The sequence below is a fragment of the Alosa sapidissima genome, chromosome 8 (genome assembly GCF_018492685.1).
Source record: "Alosa sapidissima isolate fAloSap1 chromosome 8, fAloSap1.pri, whole genome shotgun sequence".
NCBI lineage: Eukaryota > Metazoa > Chordata > Actinopteri > Clupeiformes > Clupeidae > Alosa > Alosa sapidissima.
The window spans coordinates 17,489,276-17,514,709 of record NC_055964.1 but is presented as its reverse complement, the minus strand read 5'-3'; the positions used below and the strand labels follow the sequence as shown (position 1 = coordinate 17,514,709).

The following is a 25,434-nucleotide window of genomic DNA, read 5'->3' as shown; positions in this document are numbered from 1 at the left end:
GGAAAACATGCAGTTTTTTTAGCTTTTTCGAAATACGTCTTTTAAACTCTGGTGTTATGCCGTGTGTGTTCAAATAGCTGGCATGCTGATTAGATATTGACAGTTTAGTCCAGGGGTGTCCAAACTTTGACTCAAGGGCCACATTGGGTTTTGAAAATTGGCCGACGGGACACACAACAAAAAATAATGTGTGTATATATATTTTTAAGTATATATATATATACACATATTATATCATTTAAATGACAAAGTAATTTTGTTGTAGAAAATTAATTACTTAAGAAATACTGTTCATTTGATGTTGTTTAATTCATTTATAAATGGTGCACTGTCACTTTAAGACTCTTTTGCCAGCTCCAGTCAATAGCCTATGGCTAGTGCTGTGCCTATGGCTCGTGCCCTCTCACAGTTTATAAGTGGTCAGTAGTGGGAACTACTGTTGCCATCGCGATTTCCTTTTAAAAGTTTCTTATTTAAAAAGTAGATATCAATTATCAACAATGACAAGCCAGCTGGAACCTGCCGCGCTCTCTCCCTCTCGTGCATGCACGCTCAAATGCATTCCCAATTAAATGGAGTAGCATAACTAGTTAGATCTGCTGCAAAGGAGATACTATATATCTCGATGTAACAAGCTGTTTTGACATTGACATCGCTCTCTAAGAAGAGTGTAAAGCAGTTTGCAGTAGCCTAGTTACTCACAACGTCGTCTATCGCTGAAAAAAAATAGCGAGCGGCCTAAGATAACCTAATTAAATGCTCGGCGGGCCGGATTAAAGTGCGTGGCGGGGCGGATCTCTGATAAACTAATAAATGCTCGGCGGGTCAGATTAAAGTGCGTGGCAGGCCGCAGTTAGCCCGCGGGCCATAGTTTGGACACCCCTGGTTTAGTCAAAGCAATTTTGTCTTCAGCTATTTTGTTTTTGCATAAATTCACCAGGGGTTGTGCAAGCTTGAAAGACAGCGATGAATGCGCACACGCGTATTTTCAAATCACACACATGGTCAGTTATTGATGTCGGTACATCAGCTGTGGTTGTTGCTCCTGGTAAACGCGTTGTGTGTGGGAGAGCGTGAGCGGGGTCATGTCGTGAAGCACTTTTTTGCCGGTAGTTACATAGGCCTATACTAGCTTTCTCGAACACAGAGTGCAGAACCAAGCACCCGGTTCTCTCAACTTTTTACACCAGCTACTAAAAGGCTTACTCTCCTTCCCTATCTCTTCTATCCATGCCCAGCTCCATTTATTTTTTAACGCTTTATCAACTAGGAGGGCATCTTCCCCAGGATTCATGAATCTACTCATCTTGCTCTCCTTCGATGCGACGTCTCTCTACCCGGGCATCTACGCAGAGGAACGATAGTGAAAACATCGATAGCGACAATCGACATCGATTGAAGCATATTTTCCCCAGATTTATTTTCCCCAGATTGAAGCACATTTTCCCCAGATTTATTTTCCCCAGATTGAAGCATATTTTCCCCGCCCCATTCTACTTCTGATTGGCTAATATGTTAGTTTGAGAGCGGGAGAGTTGTGCTCCTTTCATATCATTGGCAGACGAACGCATACACTCGAAAGCGATGGGGATGATATCGAAAGTCTTTTTTAAAATATAAGATGTTTTTTTTTCTGCAGCCAAATGCTAAACACCGGAAATCCGGCACGGTGCCGGAATACTTTAATCCCTGCCTCTCTCCTCGTTCTCACCTCTTCTGGTTGCAATTAAATAAATGAGATGACTTTGAACGATTTCCGGGGTACGAGCTGGAGGACTGAGGAGAGAGGCCGTATGCAAATAGAGCTTTGGAATGCAGCCATGGTGTTTCATGGTGCCTTAATACAGCCCTCAGAAGTGCTTAGCAGAAAATGTGCGCAAGTCAATGGCAGAATGTCCGTAAGGGTTGCTCACACAAGAAGCTCCCATAAGCTCCCCGCTTAAAACGGTCCGGTCAAATTTGACAGCGAACAGTAAATGGGGGGGGGGGAAAACTTAAGTTAAGAGCAGAATCCGCGTAGGGTGAAAAGCACCTAGTTACATACCTTTTTTTTACTTTCGCACATGGGAGAATTTGCCCCCCAAGGAGCAAGGCAGGGTGCTTGCCGCCTTTTCCCAAATAAAAATTCCAGACATTTCTCCGACTTTTCAAATGGATTATTACAAGCCCTCCACTTTTGTAGTTTTGTAAAGTGTGCATTGTTTTTGTTGGGATGTTGACTTTTCCATGTACGTCTTAGTATGACTAAAAAAATTCAGACTTCATAATTCCATACACCTCCAGACTTGTGATAGCAGCCTGCAAGGCAGTCACCTCAGTCAACAGTGAATGGTGAAGCGGGGCTGTTAATGTTGAAAGTGGCTTCTTGGAACTTGCTTGAAACTTATGTTTGTGAGTCATCATGTGCACCAGTGGTGTTTATTGAGGAGGCATTAGCATTGCAGCTACCAAGACTACAGTCATTAGGCAACAGTGCTTGGGGCTGCAAAATCCCCCAACAAGGTTTAAAAAAAACATTTTTGTCAACTGCAATGCATATTTCAGTGAGTTTCTTTACAATGTTAATGTAGGCAATCCCACTCCAATCCCTAGTTAATTCTTACTCATTCATTAGCATCCATAAAAGACAGAACAGCTATTGGACGTCTGAAGTTGGTATAAATAATTTGATATATATACATATTAGGGGTGTAACGGTTCATGTATTCGTATTGAACCGAAACGGTACGGGCGTCACGGTTCGGTGCATGAATTTACACGGAGAATACACGGTATAAAAATACATAAAACTCCTGTGCGGATTAATCAATTACTGTTAAGTAGCGAGAGTTACGGGAGTTCTTTAGCGACACCTAACGCTAATCTGTAGCCTCGCCTTAGCTCTGAAGCTCTGATTTGCGCCTATGTTTTTTTTTGTCAGGTCGTCGGTCGAGTCCGTCAGTCAGACCCACAAGAGTTAGAGGATCCGCTGGTCTCTTTAAGATCGCAAGTTTGAGAACTTCAGTTACAGTAACGTTAGTACAGACGAAAGAGTGGTGGATGAGATGAAACTGTGTGTCGGCGTTGTTCAGCAGTTGTTGGGTATGTGAGTGGAAAAAATGCTACACATATTCGAAGCCATCACCCAGATGATGTAGGCTACCAATCACTGAAACGAGGGGAAAAAACTTCCCCTGCGCTTCAGCAGCCTTTGGATACAAATAGGGCCAAAACCTATGGCTTAAATTAAATGATTTCGTATTGACAGAAAGCTATGTAAATCGCGTGGTAATTACCTTTATGTTGGGGTAACTTGTAACTTCTCACATGAGGAGCTGCAGTGTTAAGTGCATAGACAGTAAAATAAAGTGACAACGCTAACCAGGCTAGCTTCTAATAAACAAACCATGCTACGGTGAGTTAACGTCGAAGGGCAAAGTCACGTGACTTCTAGTTGTAGTCGGTTTATGAAATGAAAGGAGCAATTTCGTTTTTTTTTTAAAAGGCAAAATAGTGTGATATTTTCAGTTAGTAGGCTAGATTATTACTTTACACACAATAAAAAAATATTGAGGCAAATTGTAGACCCTTCCATATACAACTAAACACAGATGTTGAAGGTCTTGCTTAAGTGGATTTTTAAAAATAATTTTTTTATGTAATTTGCACTTTCAGAAATAAGAGATGCTGTAGGCCTATTTTCAGTTTTATAGCTGATTGTCTTATTTTGTTTACAAGTTACAGATGGAGTCTGGGTACTTATTGTACTGTTTAGCCTACATCTTACACACTTCAGGCTGCTGCAGATAGCTCAGGGAAGAGACTGTATGACACTAGGTGGTACAGCCTGAGACATGTACAATGTCCCTCCATTGTACCGAACTCGTACCGAACCGTGATGTCCGAACCGAGGTATGAACCGAACCGTGACTTCTGTGTACCGTTACACCCCTAATACATATATCTCAAGTGGCTTATAAGCCTGTAAAAAAGTGTTACACACCTTACAACATGAACTACTTGGCTTTGTGGTAGACCAATATGGCCATTAACAAAAAAAACTGCTCATTTGAAAGATCACTACCATTTGTCAAAGATCCATACAGTCGATAAAGTGTTCTAAATGGTTGTTGGCTTTATCAGTGGTGCAAATGTGATTCAAAACCAGCACTCATGTGCAGTCACTGACAGTTTTCACACTTTTCATTGTTATATGTGACCCTGCAAGGCGAAACCAGTCGTTTTGGTAAAATTTACAAATTTAAGTTATTGTACTATTTCCAACGATATGTATATCGAGGGTATTGCAAAAAGTATCGCTAAGATAACCGCATCCAAAGTTGGCATGGTTCTCCTGTCACGATACGCCAGAAGGAGAGAAAATCACCTTTTTAAGTAAATTGTCACGTGCGATAGTGTGAGGGCACAGCTATGATTAGCCTTACGGTAGCATGACTTTGAAGCGGATGACTGACTATGCAGTTTCAACCATAGTTTCAACCGTGCCATGAGTCTTTTTCTGCCCCCTAGTTAATATCTGGGATGGTCATAAGGTGTCACTATAGAATATAATTTAGGGCTGAAACGATTCATGGAGTTACTCGAATAACACGATTACAAAAATTACTCGAGGCAAAAACCCTGCCTCGAAGCCTCGTTAAATTCCTATGACACGTACTATACGCGCAGGGATCTGATTGTTCCACACGGACAGTTGTTCAGGAAGCACACCATTAGCGCGTGAATCGTGATACATTCTGAATTTAGCTGGCGCAATTGCGGAGTCAAGATGTCCATAAATGGCAGAGAATGTCTATAAAGTTTTCAAGTAAAGTTTTGGGATCATTACTCAAAAAGGAAAAGAACAAGCATCTGAACCGAAAACATCCACTCCATGCTGTTTCACTAAACGTCAATAAAGTAGGCTATCTATCTATGTAGCCTATAGCCTACATTGATGTTGGCTGATTTTAAATCACATACTGTATTTGTAGCGATGTCGTGAAATAATGTTTAGCTTTGATGTTTTTAAGTAGTAAACTTATTCACGTTCAATTGCAAGACAGTAGGTTATGCCTAAAAAGAACCCCCTCTTATACACATGCATGCACCCTCATCTTCTCTAACGCACCGCACGCGTGCACACACACACACAGGTTGCTAGGTTACCACAGCAAATAGGCTCACCCCAAAAAATATTTTTTAGTAGCCTAATGGTAAAATTATTTGTTAGTAGCCTAATGGTAGGCTATTTTTTTAGTAATGGTAAAATTATTTGTTAGTAGCCTAATGGCAAATGCTGCAGGTGTAGAAATCTACATAAAACAGATATTTACTTTGATGTCAGGTCTAGATTACAGCATGAAACTTGTTGTGCATATTAATACATTACATTGCGTTCCCTCTTCTCCCTCCCAGCACTTCACAACATAGTATGGACAGCTTTGTTCGCCCAGCTAAGTCATGCACAAGAGGTTGCAATTTTACAGAGAGAGTATTTTGAACATTATTTAATTGTTGGCACTGGCACTTATAAACACTAAATGGGTAAATTGCAATAAATGGGCTTAGTTTTGGAGCCAAATGTTGGAGTTAGAACAAATACCTCTGTGCCAATTGCTTGATCATTTTACAGCAATGTCATTTTCGTTATGCATTATTTGTTTTGGTTGTTTAAAAATACAAAAAAAAAAAATGTTATCCGATTAATCGATCGATAAAGTGCTAGATTAATCGATTACAAAAAGAATCGATAGCTGCAGCCCTAATATAATTAATGTATTTCGGGGGAAGTAAGGGGAGAGGAAGTTCTGTGTACACAGATTGTGTATAGCCTAGCCTACTCTTAAAATGCGCTAGCCTACTTCAATGGAAAACTTCTCCTGGTCCCTAAAATGACGCCAGGATATTTCTAAAAGTTTGTGCTTTTGACCGTTCGTGCCCTGAAAAGGCAAGTCTTTCACATTCATATTCGGTTACATCTGCCAAGAACGATATAGAGCTGACACATTGAGTAAAGAGTAATGAGTAGCCTAATGAGTAAATTAGCTCTACCGTACCCTACCGTAAAAAACCTTATAGCGGCGTGGACAAAGGGAATCACTGCTAATGTGTTGAATCTTCACCTAAATAAAGTAAAGGTTTAACAGTCAAAATGTATGTTTATCCATGAAATTTGTTCACAATATGAAAGTGTAGACTGTATACTGTCGAATTATGCAAAAACGTGAAATTCAACATTTTAACCTGTATGTTTGTTTATCGTGGATCTCAAAATAGCACCGTGCGCAAAACAACTGGTTTCGCCTTGCAGGGTCACATATTTGTTATCGATTTATTTAAATATTTTGAAATCCTTGGAGAAAACATCACACTGTCCATAGAAACCAATAGAACTCGAGTCTATTGTTCTTTAGAAATGGACTGATATTTCTCAGGAATGCTACCACAGCTGACGTCTGACTACCCATAACCTTAGCACTGGATTTTAACAATGAAAAGGGTGCAAAGACTTTTGACCGTGTCAGTTTGACAGTATTCACTTCCCACAGCATTTAGGTGATATTTTGTGTTGAATTTGGGGAAACCAATTGTTGTTTCAGTTGTGTTGAGCTACTGAAATGGTCCTGGTTTGTTTGTTTTCTCAACAAAAAAAAAAACCCTCCAAAAGTGTATTTGCTTAAAAACCAACATTTCAAGGGGTGCCAATACTTGAATAGATGAATAGATATTTTTCTGCAATACCATGTCATCAGGTCAAAAAGACTCACAAGTCTCTGCTGGTGACTGTGTGATCCAGGACTGTACCAGGGGGAGGTGCCCCAATCCGGTCCCCTGAGAATGAGTACATGGTGGTGCTGACCCGCTTCTGGACCACGATGAAGACCAGCTTGGGCTCATAGTTTTGGTACGTCTCAAAGCACTTGAGAATCTGTGGGATTTCATAGTGCTCAACCGTTTTGAGCTGACCCTCAGAGACACCATCCCGATAGATCACAATCTTTTCTGGGAAGCTGCGGTTCAGCTGTTGAGAAGAGGGGGAAAAAAAACAGGACATTACTCTAAACACAAGAGAATTTCAAAACCCCACCCCCCAACAAGGAGAAAGAAGGCATTTAATTAACCCCCCCCAACAAGGAGAAAGAAGGCATTCAATGTTAAATGATTACAGATCAAAGGGATTACCGTGGTAGCCCTTGTTGAATGTAAACACTCGCCTCATGATATTTTTGCAGGGCTCCCAGCAGGCATGCCCTGAACCCAACGATGATCTCCTCATTAGGCATTTGGAAAAACACCCTGGAATACCATCTGGTCAGCGTGCTGGAAAGAGATCATCCAGAGCCAGATAGAAGAAAAGATTATTTTGCCACGAGACTGACCAACAGGTCCATAAGAATTATTTTTTTTTCATACCTGTTCAGACTGGCTACAAATCCCATGACAGAGCGGCACTTCTTGCTGGTGTCATGATGAACATCGACCCCTATAACCATCAGTTGTTTCTAGAAAACGAGTGTGTAATAATAATGGTAGAATCAAAAACATGTTTATATGTTGATACTTAAAAAAAACCTTCTGTGCAGTTATGTTCATTTATGTAAATTTATCTACATCTCAAATCTATATTGGTGCTCAATTTTGTCATCTTCTCTTATTCTATGACTTGTGTGAAGCTGAGCCCCCCCATGTCATCTAAAAATTATTAAAAACACTGCTATTCATTTGTGCTACGTTTGTGCCGGTTTGTGACGTACAAATCATCCTTCATGCTGTTAAGGGTTTTAACTTAAGTAATTAAACTTGACATTTTCTGGCCACAGGGCTCTACAGTGCGCCCATTTCACTCGCACATGCGAGTAAAAATGATGACGTGCGAGTGCAAAAAAATATCTAGGCGCACTGGTGCGAATGACTTCTAACCATGTCAATGTTTGTCTACAAAATACACCGCAACATCGAGAAACAGTACTGGTGCATAGAATCACGTCGCGAATGCAGCATAAAACTACACCTCCCATCAACGTTAGCAGTTTCGCGTTGGGACTCGATAGTAGTAGTCGCTTCTATGAAATCCATGCACGTGCAGAAAAAGCGGAATGTTAGACTAGCCAGCCAAGATGAAAAGATTGAAGAAATTAGTTCTTCTATCCACCGAATTCATCGGATATAGGAGGAACAGGATGAGATTCTGAGAATGCAGTGAGAGAAGGAAAGGTAACCTAACATGCCTTTTAGCCCAGTTGACGTATTGGCTGCAATATGCAAAATATAGCTGTAGCGAACAGGCACAAAAGTAGCTTCCCGTAATACTCCCATTTTATTCAAAGGTAGAACGCTACTGACAACTCCAGGCTTCCACGCATGCTTGTTTGTTTACACCGAATACAATCTTAAGTGCAAAACGAAAGTAGGCCTAATGTTTGGCTACTGCCCCCATCAATGCAGATATTTCAAATAAAAAAATAAGTATAAAAGTATTAAAAATATATATATATATCCTTGATTAGACTATGTTGGGTTTTGTGGAAGAGAAAATGGACTGTTTTAGTAGTAGTATTAGGCAGTATGCAGTCAGATAGGTCACCATGGGCATATTTGGATTAGCTACAGGTGGATTCACAAATAAATAAATTAGCCTACATTTGGCAGGATACTTGATATACAGGCTAAATGCAAATATGGCAATGTATTATATTATTTTACATTAACAAAATGTAGGAAAATAGAACATACTGAAAATAAAATAGGCACTGATCTTTAAAATCCTGTTTCCTGTAGCCTAAATGTTGTCAGTCATTCTTAATATTCGCAATTGGTGCACTGGCATGTTTAACTGTTAGCTGCAGTGTAATGTTAGATTATGTGTAAGTTAAGTACAGACTGTGCTCCCAAATTTTTGTCTGTGCTCCTAAATTTTTTAACTTGGGCGCACAAGTGCTCCTGGAAAAAAATGTTAGTGTAGAGCCCTGCGCCAGTAACATCACTCATAGGGTTGGGCACCGAAACCCGGTTCCAATACGTTCCAGTTTGTCTTTGTGGGAAAGAACATGGACGCCACCAGGGCAGCAGCTGTCTCGGTAGTGCTGGGCGCTTGCCTAAAACACGAGAGCAAGCTTGTGGCTCTTCTAAGCAAGCTACGGGATGATTTACACTTGCATTCATATTCCAACTTAATCATACTTTTAATTTTAATTTCAACAAGTGCTGTGCGTTTTTCTCGAGCCACGAGGGGGGCAATAGCTATTGTTATTGTTAACTACACTTGCCTCCTTAGCAAACCAGCTCGAAAACAAAACTTTACATTGTATTGTAAATAATTTTTGGATAATATGGGGGGCCAGCATCACGCAGATTATTCTGTGGATGAAGTTTGTTTTGTTATTTTTTTCTGTTGTTGTTGGTTTGTTTCTGTTTGTTTCAATTTGTTTTTAAGAGTTTGTTAAAGAATAACATGCTTACCAATGGGATATTCACTGACCAAAGCTCTCCTCCTAGTTTACAGTTCATCTGAAGCAGGATTTTCTGAGCGACACTCCTCAGCTTTTGAGGCTGGGAGATGGTCCGTGCATTGATGGCCTATTACAAATACAGGAACAGTATGCAGTTACTATTGTCACTTCAGTTATATTAGATGTCATTAAGTGTATTACATACAAGGAATGTTAAAACTGAATGTATGGGAGCAAACTGTGTCAAAGTGTGCATTTGCAAGGAATAAATCATTCTGAAAATGTAAGAATACATGGTTTCTTACAGAATACATTATTGCAGGTTTGTGTCATATTAATATTAATAACCTGTCTTGTGCTTCCATATCTCAATTTTCTCTTAGATTATAATCTGGGGATGAGCTGAGCTACTGAATAAAGAGTCTAGTGATGTTTTCTTGTCTTTTTCATTTCTAGAGGACAAGTCTATTTGAAGTGCCAAACAATGTCAATACACATTCACTTTCAAAGGGGTCAGAAAAGATGCTGCCTTTCAGTCTATTTCAGCAGCGTGGTAACATTGATAAGGTCCCAGGGTAAAGCACCCTACTGAGTTCAAAAGGTTTAATTCAATAAATCTACACAACTAAGTTTGTGTTGCTGTGATCAATATCAGCAACAATAACTATTCATCTACCGAATTTCAATATTATAGTTAACTTCTATCGACATGGTTAGTGGCTACATTATAAATCCTAAATTCAGTTTAGTGGATCAATGAAAGACCACAGAGAGTAAATTAATATAATTTCAGTGTCTGGTGTCTGGTGCAAATTACGTTTCCATATAACTACCACACCTGTGAAGGTACTGGGCTCTGGACACAGCACAGTTTCTTGATGGCATTGTAGAGGTCATCTTTGTTGCCCGTTATAATGCAAATCACCAACTGTAAATTAGGCTAGATAAAAAGATAAAATGTGATCATAAAATTAGTGACAGTGTAGGGTAAAAAAAGTCACACTCTCCCGAGTTTGAGTTCTGGGTGAGTTTCAAGCCAACACATGTACAGATAGTGCTCTGGACTCACATCACTGGTAAGCTGGGAGTGGATGCTTTTGATGTAGGTCTCAGTACGGTCGTCCCTGAGCTCCACGCGCGTGGGTCGGTTCAGCCTGAGGCCCATAGGCGCCGCCACCTTCCCAAAGGTGCTCACCAGCTCCTCGACCTGATCAGCAGCCCGCCGCGGGTAGAAGATGGCCCAGCAATTCAGAGGGACCTGACAGGGACACGGAGATATGGAAGCTCAGATTAAGATGATGAAAGTGATCCTCTACCTGTTCATTCATTTCATACCAAATAGAAATCTCGAAAAGCTAAGTATACTGTATTAAAATGGCTAATGTAGTCAAGTAAAATTAGTTTTACTTTTGCAGCAAAACAAAGCAGTGTCAAATGTTTTACTGTCTAAATCAGGGGTCTCAAACTCAAATGAGCTGGGGGCCACTTCTGCCAACGTCATCTGATTGGAGGGCCACATCAGTGTTAAAGAATAATACACCTATTTCTGAAAATGCAATGGGGTTTTTTTTTTTCAAATACTACACAAACTGCAAACAGAAAGTGCAAGTTTTTTTTTTTCTTTTTAGTAAACTTACCTTATAAATAAAATGATAAAATAAAATGATAAAATATTAATACAAATTATAAAAACAAACAAAAAGCATAAAAACAGGTAGGCCTATGTGTGTGTTTCACACCAAATAAAAATATTTTCCACTTATTTAAACCTGGCAAACTTTAGGCGCCAGGGTTAAGAAAACAACACCATAGGATTTTGACATCACAAAAGGCTTGAAAGTGGTCAGAGATAAAGTCCTACTGTAAATTTAAAAATCTGAGTATAATCAAAAGTGTATGAAGGGGGTAAATGTACCCATCTAATTTGCCACTGGATGGCTAGCACTTCAAATTATGCACCCTTCAGTAAATACTGGATGTTGAACATATTTGAGCAGGTTTACTTTCTTTTTTGTCATATTACCCACATAACAAATTAGCTAACAGGAAAACAGTAGGCCTAAGATGTATACCAACAATAGTAAACTATTACCGGTACTAGCCTATAACAACAAACCATTATTATAGGCCTACAATAAAGTAGCCTGGTCAAATCTGTTCCTAACGTGGGTGACTTTGTAGTTCTTCAGAGCCCTATTTGTACCACCCCTGCTGTCTATACTACGTCCATTACGGACACTATCATCACGATTGCCACTGCCACCTCCAGCTATGTTGGGCAGAGGGTCGAAATAAGCATGGTATGCTTAGTGGACACCGTTGTATACAGGCAAAGATGCACCTCCATTCACAGACACACCGTGACTATCACTGTCAATAGACGATCGATCATAATCTCCAAAAGGCAGATATTCTCCTTCAGAATCAGAATAGGTGAATAACATAGCCTACCCGAGACTTCATCACACGTGAATGTTTTTTCAACATTTGGTGTAGGCCAATTTCTGCTTCAGTTTGTGCAAAATTATGGCCTGCATCGCTGCCGCGCCATTACAAACAAATGCACGTCTTTGTGTTTCTCGCGTGTAATAGGCCTACAAGTATTTCCTGAAAACTTTGTGCAGCGAATTTGGGCTTTAATCGAAGCTCTGGATGTCTAGCAACTAGTGGAGCAGAGTACAAATGGGATGTCACCGTACTTGGATCTATTGTCTATTTTAATCAGTGTTGTTGTTTGTTGCAATTAAAAATACCCTCAAAGGCCGAATTACATCATTATATTGACATTAGGTCGCGGGCCGGAATTGGCCCGCGGTCCGGGAGTTTGAGACCCCTGGTCTAAATAATTTTGCTTGGGTTTCCATGTTGTTCTATTCATTAGTAGGGTTGCAAAGGGGCGGAACATTTCCGTTAAATTTCCATGGGAAGTTAAACTGGGGAATTTTGGGAATATTCCAAGTTGCATACCTAGGAAGTTTTGGGAATTAACTGGGATTTTTGGGTAATTAATACAAGCTGCAATAGTAAACAATATGATTTTGTATTTTCGCTAAGCTTGTCTGCCTATGGTTTATTAGCTTAGTGTCAGCACTGTCTATTGTTTCCAGTCTGTTTTTTACTAGCGGCTAATGTTAGCTGGCCAAAACGGCAGAAGTGAACACTGACTGAAGTGGACTTGTTACAAAAATATGACCATATGGTTATTAACCATCAACAAGTAACGACAAGCCCACAACTGGACAACTCTTGTTAGCAAACCTCTCCCAGTTTCCAATCAGTTATTCCCTCATGAGATCACAATGACATCATCTTCACTGGGAAAAGTGTTAACTTTTAAACTTACGGTTAAAAATAAGAAAGTGTCTTTAGGGATCATGTAACGTTACCAGCCTATAAGGGTAAATTGTGCTGATTTGAAGTTCTACACCAACTCCTAGTGAGACGCCACCTGCAGCATAGCCTATAGGCACTGGTGCAGCGCTTCACTTTCACTTCACTACCATTAAGAAACTGTCACTATGCTTTCATGTGCCACTGTTAGTTTATATCAGGATGACTGCATTAACATAAATCTAGTGAGATCTGTGGATCTGCATTGTATCTTCACAGGCTAATACATAAATAGTTCTCTTTTGAATTGGCCCGTAGGCTATATCTATTTTAATCCGGCCTGCGACACGCTGCTATTTAGACCTATAAGAAAGATAGACGGTGGACGGTGGCATTCGTCGTGGTGGAATATCTCACAAACTTTTCATTCAAAAAATTACAAACCGTATATCAGAATGAACAGCAGAACTTACCGAACACAAAGGTGTAAAGCATTCCCTTATACAATTAGCCGTTCCAGAGTAATCCGGTTTTGAAATTGAAGCAAATGTCTACACGGTCTCCAACTTTGGGCTTTTGTCATACATGATATGGCCAAATACAAAATAATTGTTAATAATATCGCCTAGATAACTGTAAAACCAGAGTTTTTCCAATGTAGTTTCACAAAATGTTAAGCATGTATATTAAGTTTCTTAAAGCTGAGCTGTGCTTAAAGGAGAATTCCGGTGTGATATTGACCTAAAGTGTATTGAAACATGATACCGAGTGTGAACGTATGTCTCATAGCCCATCTCGGCTTGTCCCCTGCACTCCAAAATCTGGCGCTAGTTAGCCGATGCTACCAACAGCTTTTTCAATAGTGGATAGTGCAGCCATCTTGAATTTAGTCACGATAAGTCGAGCAACGAGTAAGAATGAACAGCTATGATAAGGGATCAGATTCCAAAAATAATTCAGTGGAAATGCATGGATTCCAGTTGCTGCTACTGGAAGAAACTGGAATCCATGCATTTCCACTGAATTATTTTTGGAATCTGATCTGAGCGCCAGATTTTGGAGTGCAGGGGACAAGCCGAGATGGGCTATGAGACATACGTTCACACTCGGTATCATGTTTCAATACACTTTAGGTCAATATCACACCGGAATTCTCCTTTAAATTGTTCAGTGCATGATTTCATAACAGGCCAAATAAAAAATAAATGCTAAATGTTATAGCCTTGATACCTGTAAATATTTAAATCAGAGTCTTAAAGAAGCCACACCACTTTTATGACAAGACACTAAGGCATATGAATGTGGTTCTGTTGACCTTTAGTTTTGTTGCTACTGTGCTTGGAGGACAGCTGGAAGGTCTGAGAAAACTCAGAACATTTTAGTCGTATCGCAATAATGCCGATTACCATGACCATTTTGGGTAGCCTACTATAATCATATCACATCACATTTTCATGCCGTTTCTCTAGTGGCTGGTAAAAAAGTTGAGTGGCTGGTAGATTTTGGAATCCACCAGCCACAGTGGCAGGTAGAAAAAATATTCAATTTCCATCCCTGTTGTAAACGCATATTTAGTTCAAATGTTGAAAATGACTAATTTTACTATTTCATGGAAAATATATGTTCGTTTGAATTTGATACCAGCAACACATTTCAAAAAAACAAAATGCTGGACAAGTTGTGTAATGATAAAGAAAACAAAAGGAGGAACTAATTAGGGTAACTGGCAACATGATTGGGTATGAAAAAGAGCATCCCAGAGAGACAGTCTCTTAGAAGTAAAGATGTAGGGGTATTCATCACTCTGTGTAAACCTGTACGGACAAATGATGAAACAGTCATTTTAATGCTTCTTTACATGAAGTTATAAAGTATTTGGTGAGTTAATCATCTACAGTACATAATATCATTCAAATATTCAGAGAATCCAGATAAACATTTGCAAACAAGGGATAGAGCTGAAAAACAATATTGATTGCTATGGTCCTGTGGACCTCAAATGGCACTGCATTAAAACCAGACCTGTTTCTGTAAAGAAAATCATTATATGGGCTCAGGAAAACTTCTGATAACCATTGTCTATGAGCATAGTTTGATACTCAATTCAGAAATGCTGTAGATTTTATCATGCAACAGCCAAAATTGACGTGATACAAAAATACCCCGAGGCCTGAGCTTGTTTAAAATGGACTGAGGTGAAGTGGAAGAAGGTCCTGTGGTTAGACCAATCAAAATGTGCAATTCTTTTTGGAAATCATGGACTCATCTGGCTTAAAGAGGAAAGGACCTATCCAACTTGTTTTAGTGCTCAGTTCGAAACCCAACATCTATGACTGTGTGGAGGTGCATTAGTCAAGTCAATTCAAGTGGGTTTTATTGTCATTTCAACCATATATTATTGAGTGGCTGGTAGATTTTGGCTGGTAATATACACTGTATATAGTGAGACGAAACAACGTTTCACTATGGATCAAGTGGTGTTACATTTAAAATATATTTTTAAAAAATAAAAGCATGGGCATCGGCACAATCAATTCTGAATGATGTATACAGGTTTTTAGCAACATATACTGCCATCCAGGTAATGGATAGACATTGAATATTTCAGGAAAACAATGCCCAAATGAATTCTGCATGTTTAAAAAGTATTTCTCCATATAGTAAGAGTCCAGGTGCTAAAATGGCCTGTCTGCAGTCCAGACCTGTCAAATTAGTTATTAATTAATGACAAACATCATTAAGAATACCCTATACTGTTGAGCAACTAAAATCCTATATCGGCAGGAATGGAACAACATTTAATTCTCAAAACTCTAGCAACTGGTCCTCTCAATTTGTTGTCAATGTAAAGTAAAAATGACTTTTCCACTGGTTAACCATTTTTGGGGATATTTTATACCCATTTCCAGACTTGCCAAGGAAAAATCGTGTAGGTCATCCTTACATCCATGGGTCAATGATAGTTTAGCACTTTGTTAAAGGAGCAAATATATCACTCAAAGAACTCAGTCAACAAACAAAGGCCATGTATGTGAACTTATACTTACACAGCTGATAGAGGCTTCTCTGGTCACCTCTCTGGACCAGCTGGCATCAGGGGCTGGCTGGAAGGAGGCCCTTTGAAGGCAGATGGTCTCTTGAGGCAGAGTCCTCGCTTGAGTCTAAAAGACACATGGAGGTCATTGTAAATTAAGTGTGTTTTGACCTTTCCCCCAAATAACTGCGTTCCAGCTGTTGCATTGCACTGTAGAGCTTTAGTCAATACTTCACCAATGGCCACAATGGGACATTTCTCAAAGACTGACACTTCAGTGAAGAAAATGATCAGTTCTTACTCACAAAATCACATATTTCCTGGGACATAATCATTTGATCTTAACCCTTTTCTTGATTGTGAATAAACACATCAAACACTTTAGACCAAACACCTGACAAGTACTTTTCCATGACAAAAAAACCTGAGGTAGAAAACAAGACACTAGATGTGCGTTGTCTCACCATGAGGATGTCCGTGGTTATCTCAAGCCCCCAGCGACCCAGCTCGGTCTGGGCTTCTGGAATGGTGTTCATCTTGATGAGCAGCTGCTTCAGGGACTGGGTGTGCTGCTCGCCACCCACATTAATGTGCTGTGTGAGGTCCTGTCCGAGAGAGCAACACCACAATACGTTAACATGTCATCCATGGAAAGAAGTAAGAGTTCTATGAAGAAGAACAAACAATGAAAACTGAGGGCTAAGAGAGTGAGCAGCAAAAATTAGAGACAAGCGGAGAGACAATGTTGGAACTGATACTGCTCCACTGGTAACATTTAATAATGCTGGACAGCAGTACTCACCTTCATGACATGGAAATCCTTCCTCATCTTGTCTGGAATCCCAGTCATGAAGGCCAACTCAGGCAGCAGAAGAATCTCTCCTGTTATAACCTAGAAGAAACACATTCACAGCCAAATGTTGACAATCTGAGGTAGTACCTCAAAGATAAATGACAACTCTCACAATGAACTACCCTGGATATCCAGAGTTCTCGCGAGAGCACAATGGAATTGTCTCTGCGAGACACTCTGGTAAAGAGCAATGATCCACGTTACTTTTACCCCCAACATTTCGGGGAACCAGCTAAACTGATGAAGACATCGCTGCAACGTTGGAGGACAGTACACATTGGTCGTAGTGTTATCCGATTGCGTCGAAGTCCGAAATCATTCAGAGTAAACATGGTCTAGTGTTATCCAATTGTGTGCAGTGAGATTTTTAAATGCATGCTTGTTGCCGCCCCTCGAGTTGGGCCATTACATTGTTCTTGGCCAGACCCTTAATCTTTCTAGATTATCAGGGTCTGGATTTTCCAGGATAACAATGAACTGCATTACTCCGCTAATAAACACCCTGAAAGTGATACTGAGTGAAGTGATACCGAGGCTTATCCTACAGTACCATTTCCAGCCACAGGGTGACACTGTATTGACAGACAAGAGAATAACCTTTCAACTCTTCCCAAATGGTTTCCAAAATAGACCATATGTCCTGCAGGTGTCTGAGCAAACTAAAAACAGTGTTGCATGATTGAACAAATCAGTTAAATCTGTGTGATTCAAAAACTGAGCTAATTACTCGAGTCAGATGGTGGGTTAGCCCCTGCTGGACACATGAGCCTTCGGGGCAGAGCTGACCATCAGGGCCTCACATGGTCAGAGACAGCCTATCCAAGAACCATTTGTTTACAAAGCTAATGCAATCTTGCATAAACAACGTAAGTGAACTGAATCATGCAGAGTGCAGTTTTGAAAATACATGACCTTTCCCCGCGGCTTTGCCCTTTCTTTTGGACGATGCATGAGGAGAGGCTGATCTTGTTCTTTGATGGTAATGCCATAGTTTTTGCTACATGGAAAAAAATCAAAGCAACAAATGGGTAATTACTTTTGAGAGTAGAGTAAAAAAAAAGTGTGAAACGGCCACATGCTAGTCGCACTACAGCAGGTTCACCTGTAGTAGTCCAAGAAAGTGGTCTGGGTTCCATCCTCCAGGGTAAAGGTGTCTCTTGGGGACTTCGACCACTCAATGTCATCAATGCGATAGGTGCGGTTGTTGTAGCGAGTGATGACGATGCTGCCGATGAGCTCTTTGGTGCACACCTCCTGGAAACTCTCTCGGCTCTGCTGGTGAATGGCATGCCTGGAAAAAAAAAAAAAGGGAAATATTATTAATTGAAATTGTTAATTTCAATTTAATATCAGCTATAGAGCACCAAAACATTGCACATGTCTCATGGCGCTTTACGGAGTGTAAAATGTTACCATTCATGTCTCAAGCAGATGCTTTTGAGCAAATCCCAGGAGATGACGCTGTATTTAAGCAATGTAAATATCAGAGTACCAGTAACTGCAATTTTTTTTCCAACCCCTAAAATGGCAAACCCCAAAAAAGGCACAATGGCCGTGTCCAAAACAGAAAAATCCTGCCTTCTAAAGCCCTATTCGGACGGGATTAGTTTTACGTGGGGACTCTAGGGTAAAGTAATTATTACCAGGGGTTTTAGTCCCGTCTGAATGTGCCACGTCAGTAATTAATACGGAGAATGTCAGTACAAATGACGGCGACTTTTGGAAAACAGTCCAGAAAAAATACATCAGGTAATATTAATCCTGTGCGAATACAACCCTCTGTAAAAATGTATGTAGATATTCCGTCATATCCTGTTTAAACATGGTTTTCCGCGTTTTTTTGAGCACGGAGGCGTATGAAGAATCACTCGGTAATAAATAATGCAAGGCAACCACAGGATGATGATTTTGCCTGGTATAGTAAAGTATAGACTTCCAATGTAATCGACAAGGAGGGTGAATAAACTTGAAATTCACACTGAACTAATGAGTAAACATGAGTAGGCCATGTTGCATGTATGAATGCAATATCAGGAAGCAAAGTAGCACGCACATGGTGACAGGGAGATGACAGCAGTGCGTAAATCGAGTTACTCCTTCCACTTCTGATTAAATACAGAGGTTTCTTAATTCCATGCGGATTGTCCATTTATATTACAGACGTACTGTGGTAAAATTATTTTACCCCATGTCCCCGCATAAAACTAATCCTGTTCGAATAGGGCTTATGATGGCATTCAGTGGCAGCAAGGCATCGAGGCATGTCCGAATCAAATTTCTAGTAGTGCACTTGATAAGCATGTAGTCCCCATTAATGCACAAATAGGCTGACACCAGACATAATTTCACTGCATTTCTTACTTCCAGTAACTATATGCATGTGACAATAAACTTCCTTGTATCCTTGTATCGTTGTATCCTTGTAGTGAAAATCTGATTTTGTGACAGCCCTAGAAGTGGGTGATTTTGCCTTTTTCAAGAGGATCCATATATTGTGACAGCCCAAGCAATGGAGTTATCTTTAAATGTTTTACCAATGAGTTCTGTGATTTGTTTTGACATTTGGACAAAATCCAAGAACTCATTGACCAAGATTGTCGATTTGCTGGAGACCTCATTGAAAGGCAAAAAGTGCAAAACATTAGACTGAAGTTTGTTTACAGATTAATGTGATTAGCTCCCCACTCTAAGTAAAATGTCAAATTCCCTGACTTTAAGAGACTAAAAAATAGAAACTCCCATGACCTTTGATGACCATGGCAAGCATGTGATTTAACCATAGACTAAAAAAATACTACATAGAAAATACTAGTACCAATTACCAGTACCAATTTTGAATATGCTTCAACAAAATTCCCTGATACTACATGTCTTTTTAAAATTCCAAGATATTCCAGAAAGTCCATGATCCGTGGAAACCCAGTGTAAACACCAGTTAGTACATAACACTTAGATTATCATAAATCAACTGACATTTCTCCATCCATTCAAGTTCCCTCAGTAAGACCAAAAAAAAATCTCATCTGTCTTGGAGTGCAGAACATTAACCAACTTGATGTTAAATCCTGCACTTACTGTGTTTCTGTATGTCAAACTATCTACCGAGGAGTCTGCCTTCCATCCATTCAATGAATAGAGACTATTTCCAAGCACAACTCACAGTAAAACACTCCTGCTGTCAAGCTGCTCATTCAGTGTTCAGTGTCACTGTCTGGGCAAGCAAACCTAAGCCATTTCACCGACCAAAGCAATTTTTGATTGCTTGAACTTACATGACATCCAGAACAGAGTCGTTCCGCAGCACTTTGTGGGTCACATCCACGGACAGATACAGGCCTCCGTCTGTGCGTTTGAAGCAGGTGGCATATCCAGGCCACACCTGAAGTCTGCAACAAAACACAATCCTGGGTCAGCGGCCGCTTACGCTCCACTTGTGCTGAAGTAAAATGTAAGGTCAAAAGAATATTACATACCTGTGCTTTCCAAGAATAACAGCACAGGTGGGGTCAAAATGATTTCGCCCGACCAATTTCAATCCCAAGATTTTCATTACCCTTCATGCACGCACGCACACGCACACAGACAGACAGACAGAGAATGGTGTCATGATTTCGCTTCAACTCACCAATTGCACAAAATTCAAAGCTTATACAGCTAATCATATTTGACATGGATAATTAAATACTTTTATGAAAGGGAGCTTTTTAAGCTTCATAGAAAACAGACATCATCTGAAGTCTGCCCTGCTTTTGTGTTACAGCTGAGACCACTCAAAAGAAAGCATGTTTTTTTGCTGAAGGCAATGAAGAGTGCACAATGCACTCAACTTCATGTGGAGAACAAAGAAAAGATTAGCCAGCTGCAGACAGCACACCCTGTTGGGTGTTCTCCAAAACGCCGTCTCGGGGGTTTTGTGGGTGAAAACTGATGTCCATTATACCAAATGAATGTCTGTCTGCGGATTTTGCGAGACATTCACTGCCTTACCTCCTCAGCACAACATTGTAGAATGGGAGGCAAAGATCAGAGCTAGGGGGAATGATCTTAGTCATCTGGATCTTAATGTCAATTTCCTGACCATCGGTCTTCCTCTCACTTTTCAGTTGCACCACCTACAGTGGAAACATTGGATTATTGCCGGTGATGGTGAAATTGTAAGGTGATTGTAAGGCAAACAAAATTGTAAAGTGGGCTAATTTGAAAGATTAACTTTTGCTTTCTATGACAAACACATCAAAACCAAGTCATGTAATGTAATGTTGAGACAATTCCAACCTCGTTGAGGCGAACAGGGAGATAGAGGATTGAGCCATCAAAAGCGATCACATCCCCAGTAATGGAGCGGTGATCTTTCATCATTCCAAATCTCATTCCCATGGATTCAACATTTGGGCTGTAGAATATAGTGCAGATTTTTTTACAGGTCAACATTTCTCTTTACAGTAGAGCTGCACAAATTGGGGAAAATATCAAACTTCTATTTTTCAGATATAGATATATTTCAATTGTTATTTGATTTGTGATATAATTTCTGAAAGTCAATATTCAGTTCAATATTCCAAATTTCAATTTAAGTTGGGCCACTTCTGATAGGTGAACATAGTGCATGAGAATAAAGGAATGAAATGAATTCAGCAAAATATATGGAACTTCTGGAGGACAATCTGATTCAGTCTGCAAGAGAACTATGAATTGGGAGAAGATTTACTCTGCAGCAGGAAAATGAGCCGAAGCCTATAGAGAAATGGTTTAAAGACAACAAGGTGAATGTTCTGGATAGGGCTGTCACTTTTGTGAAAAAATCCTGTTCGATTTGAGACATAAGTGTTCATTGAATCAATTTAAAAAACAAATTGATTTATTGTGTAGTCAGTTGAATATATTTGAAGAACTCTTTTTATTTATTATTTATATATATTTTGAAGACATCTCTTTTTCTGATAAATTGCAAAAACAATTAAAGAGAAAGAAAATACAAAACTCACGTGAAGGTTACGTGATACTGGTACACAGCATCATTCTTACATCCAATAGCAATGTAGTTTGATCCAACCCTAACAGGATTACCCTTAGTACCGGCCTTCTGTAGTGGCTCTCTGTAACAATAGAACACGATTTTACGTTATAGTATGTCATGTATTTGATGCTCTTTTCCAGAGCAACTCTGAGTGAATTAACTACAGGGATGCTCCCTCCAGAGTCCCTTGCTCAGGGCTCCAATGTTGACAGGCAGCCCCTGGGATTGAACGCACAACCTTCTGTGAATTCCACGTGAAAGGACTGATCTTTAACCACATATATATTTATTCATTTAGCTGACACTTTTATCCTAAGCGACAAAAATGAGTAATAACATTCAAGCTCCATTGCAAGGGAGAACTTATGTAGTAGGGCTGCAATGATTAATTGATTAATCGATTAGTTGTTGACCATTAAATGAATTGCTAACTATTTTAATAATTGATTTAACGGTTAGTGTTTTATCGATCAAACAACTAATCGATTAATCGAGAAAATAATCAGCAGATTGGTCAACTATGAAAATTATTAGTTGCAGCCCTATTAGGGATAGCAATTAATACTGTCACCAAAGTATGAGAGTGCAGTGAAGTTTTAAGTCAAAGTGTAGCCGAAAGACACACAGAGCCACTAGAGCAGGGGTCTCCAACAGGTAGCTCGCGAGCTACCAGTAGCTTCCCACCTGTTTCCAAGTAGCTCTCCAAAAGGTTGGAGGAAGACGTTTATAAATCTGATAACCCAGTAACATGTTAAAATTCCTATGAAATCAAATTCAGTCTACAAAGAGAGAAAGTAAATGAGTTGAAAGGAACCTTTAAAAAGCATAAAAATCTTATTCAGCGGTTTTGGGTGGAGATTAGCTATGTGAATACCTGTACAGCAGGGATGGAAATTAGCCACCCGCCCCCAGCCAAATGCGGGTAATTTTGTGCACTGGCGGGTGAATTTGGTCAACTTACCAGCCACTGTGGCGGGTAGATAAATATAGCTAGCATAGGCTACCACAAACAGTCAGATCCGATCTAATTTTCATAGTTATTGACGGTTAAAAATAAGAAAGTGTCTGTAGGGATCATGTAAAGTTACCAGCCGTAAATCGCGCTGATTTGAAGTTCAACAACTACCAGTGACCAGTCACCTGCAGCATAGCCTATAGTCACTGGTGCAGTGCTTCACTTTTTGCCATTACCATTAAGAAACTGTCGCTATGCTTTCATGTGCCACTGCTAGCTTATTTCAGGATGACTGCATAAACAAATCTAGTGAGATCTGTGGATCTGCGTTGTATCTAAGCAAACTAATATTCTCACGCGAATTTGTCTTTTGAAGTGGCCCGTAGCTATTTTAATCCGGCCCGCGACACCTTCACGGAAAACAAGATGACATGCTACTATTTAGACCTATGAGGGAAACAGGCGGACATCTCCACACCCATTCGTCGTGGTGGAATATCCTACAAACTTTTCATTCAGGAGATTAGCTTACATATCAGAATATTTACCGAACACAAAGGTATAAAGCATTCCGTTATGCAATTAGCCGTTCCAGAGTAATCCGGTTTTGAAATTGAAGCAAATGTCTACGAGGTCTGTAACTTTGGACTGTTGTAATACACGACACGGCCAAATACAAAATAAATGTTAACAATATCGCCTAGATAACTATTAATATTAAAACCAGAGTGTTTCCAATGTAGTTTCACAAAATGCTAAGCATTAAGTTTCCTAAAGCTGAGCTGTGCATTTATTGTTCAGTGCATGATTTCATAACAGGCCAGAAAAAATAAATACTAAATGTTAAATATAGCCTTGATACCTGTAAATATTTAAATCAGATGATGTGCAGTATAGTTAGATCAAGTTGGAGAGTCGATTATAGGATGCTCCAGAATTCACACAAACGGAGTCTTAAAGGAGCCACGCCACTTTTATGACATGACACTATGGCATATTATTGTGGTTCTGTTGGCTTTTAGTTTTGTTGCTACTGTGCTTGTAGGTTTAGGGCAAAATTCAGCACATTTTAGTCGTATCGCAATAATGCCAATTAACCGTGATCATTTTAAGTAGCCTACTATAATCATGATATCACATTTTCATGCCATTTCTCTAGTGGCTGGTAAAAAAGTTGAGTGGCTGGTAGATTTTGGAATCCACCAAGCCACAGTGGCAGGTGGAAAAAATATTTAATTTCCATCCCTGCTGTACACGCATGCTACTACTAACATAAAAGCTCTCGGCCATGTCCATTTTGTCAAAGTAGCTCTCAGAGGGAAAAAGGTTGGAGACCCCTGCACTAGAGCATCAAACAAATTAGACAAAAAAATTAAATCATTGTTAACAACAGTGTCTAGAGAAACCGTCCTTTTTCAGTCGAGGGCACTTACCGTGAGGCCTCCATCTGTAAAGGGGCTTTTGGTGGAGAGCCCTCGGGGTGCATAGGGGGTTCTTTGGGAGGGGAGCCGGTCAGGGGAGGGCTGAGGCCAGCAGAGATGGCCGCTGGGCCCGGGGGGAGCATGGACGAAGAGGTGGGCCCTCTGCCAATGCCCATGGTGGGAACAGTGGCACGGCCTGCTCCAACAAGTCCTCGCCCGAGCCAGCTGAAACATTTGTACAAACATTTTATACACATTTCAGTCTCACACACAGCCAAATAATTTTAAGCACTGTGCACATCCTCAGACATTTTAAATCAAACGTTGCCCCTCTTTTTATGCCTCCAGACTAAGGTTGGGTATCGTTTGGGGTTTATCCGATACAGGTGCTAAATCAATACTAATACGGTGTCTGTGTCAAAACGGTGCCTGAACCGGTACTTTGTTTTTACAATAAAATGCCCAAACCAGTGGTTGAAAGCATGAATTGCTTTTTTTGATTGATAAGACAAATGAAATTGAACTATATATGTAGTTTCTTTTTTTAAATACATATGCTTCTAGGCATAATTCTAATTGCTGATAGCTTGCCATAACTTTAAATAACTTTAAAGGTAAAATGGCTTACCATGGATGCACACACAAGGAATTGGCAAGTAGCCTAATCAATCTTTCCTCTGCTTTAAAGTTTATCCAGTGCAGATGATATCTTTAAATGTTCAAATGGCTTGCCTTGGAACTGCCAGGTCATGCATGGGCAATGCAATTGCAAGTAGGCCTAGTCTTATCTATGGATTCAGCTTTCAAATTTATCCAATGTGTTCTCAAATGCTCAAATGTCTTCCCCCTTAAAACACAATCATTTTAACTTTATATATGCCATTGATGAAGTATTTCAAATTCCCAGCGCTAGTAGGCATTTTAACAGCAACTAGGCTATGCGCAAAACATTAGGCTACCTCCCGTCAGAGAAGCTTAATTAGCGATTTAGTGTGGTGATGGTTCCGTAGCCTCTTTGACAGTTCGGGAATATCAATGCAGCAGAGGAATGTTTGTCACATACATATTTATATTTTTACAAGCAAACTTTTAGCTTCAAATTCATTGTGATGCTATATGGGCCTAATGCATATGAAATATTAATGTCATTATGTAGTTCGGAAGTTATCAAAACATACCTTGAAACAGTTTTCACGATACAACTTTGCTGATAACATTTTAAATAGACGCCAGTTAGCGCATTACCGTAATTTGTACTAATTTAAACTATTAGCCGCGGCTTATACATTGATTTTGCAAAACTTCTTCAGCTATGAGGTTAATACACGGGGCCAGTTAATATGGTATTAATATGGTTTCGTTTCTTTTAACCTGCATGAAACGCTATCCTGCG

The 25,434-nt window shown here is 39.8% G+C and overlaps 1 protein-coding gene across 2 annotated transcripts in view; it reads right to left on the bottom strand.

The window, feature by feature from the left end:
- The window catches only part of piwil2 (piwi-like RNA-mediated gene silencing 2), a 34,589-nt gene that overhangs the window by 4,517 nt on the left and 4,638 nt on the right, over window positions 1-25,434 (bottom strand). For both annotated transcript variants that reach the window (XM_042101802.1, XM_042101800.1), the window contains 17 exons: window positions 24,054-24,266; window positions 21,634-21,744; window positions 20,924-21,041; window positions 20,636-20,760; window positions 20,122-20,202; window positions 19,921-20,034; window positions 17,751-17,939; window positions 17,561-17,645; window positions 16,598-16,687; window positions 16,260-16,400; window positions 15,809-15,922; window positions 10,501-10,689; window positions 10,270-10,371; window positions 9,442-9,558; window positions 7,396-7,484; window positions 7,197-7,302; window positions 6,750-7,003 (listed from right to left, as the gene is read on the bottom strand). In XM_042101802.1, coding sequence (XP_041957736.1) covers window positions 6,750-7,003; window positions 7,197-7,302; window positions 7,396-7,484; window positions 9,442-9,558; window positions 10,270-10,371; window positions 10,501-10,689; window positions 15,809-15,922; window positions 16,260-16,400; window positions 16,598-16,687; window positions 17,561-17,645; window positions 17,751-17,939; window positions 19,921-20,034; window positions 20,122-20,202; window positions 20,636-20,760; window positions 20,924-21,041; window positions 21,634-21,744; window positions 24,054-24,266 — 2,238 coding nt within the window. The remainder of the gene's footprint in view (window positions 1-6,749; window positions 7,004-7,196; window positions 7,303-7,395; window positions 7,485-9,441; window positions 9,559-10,269; window positions 10,372-10,500; window positions 10,690-15,808; window positions 15,923-16,259; window positions 16,401-16,597; window positions 16,688-17,560; window positions 17,646-17,750; window positions 17,940-19,920; window positions 20,035-20,121; window positions 20,203-20,635; window positions 20,761-20,923; window positions 21,042-21,633; window positions 21,745-24,053; window positions 24,267-25,434) is intronic.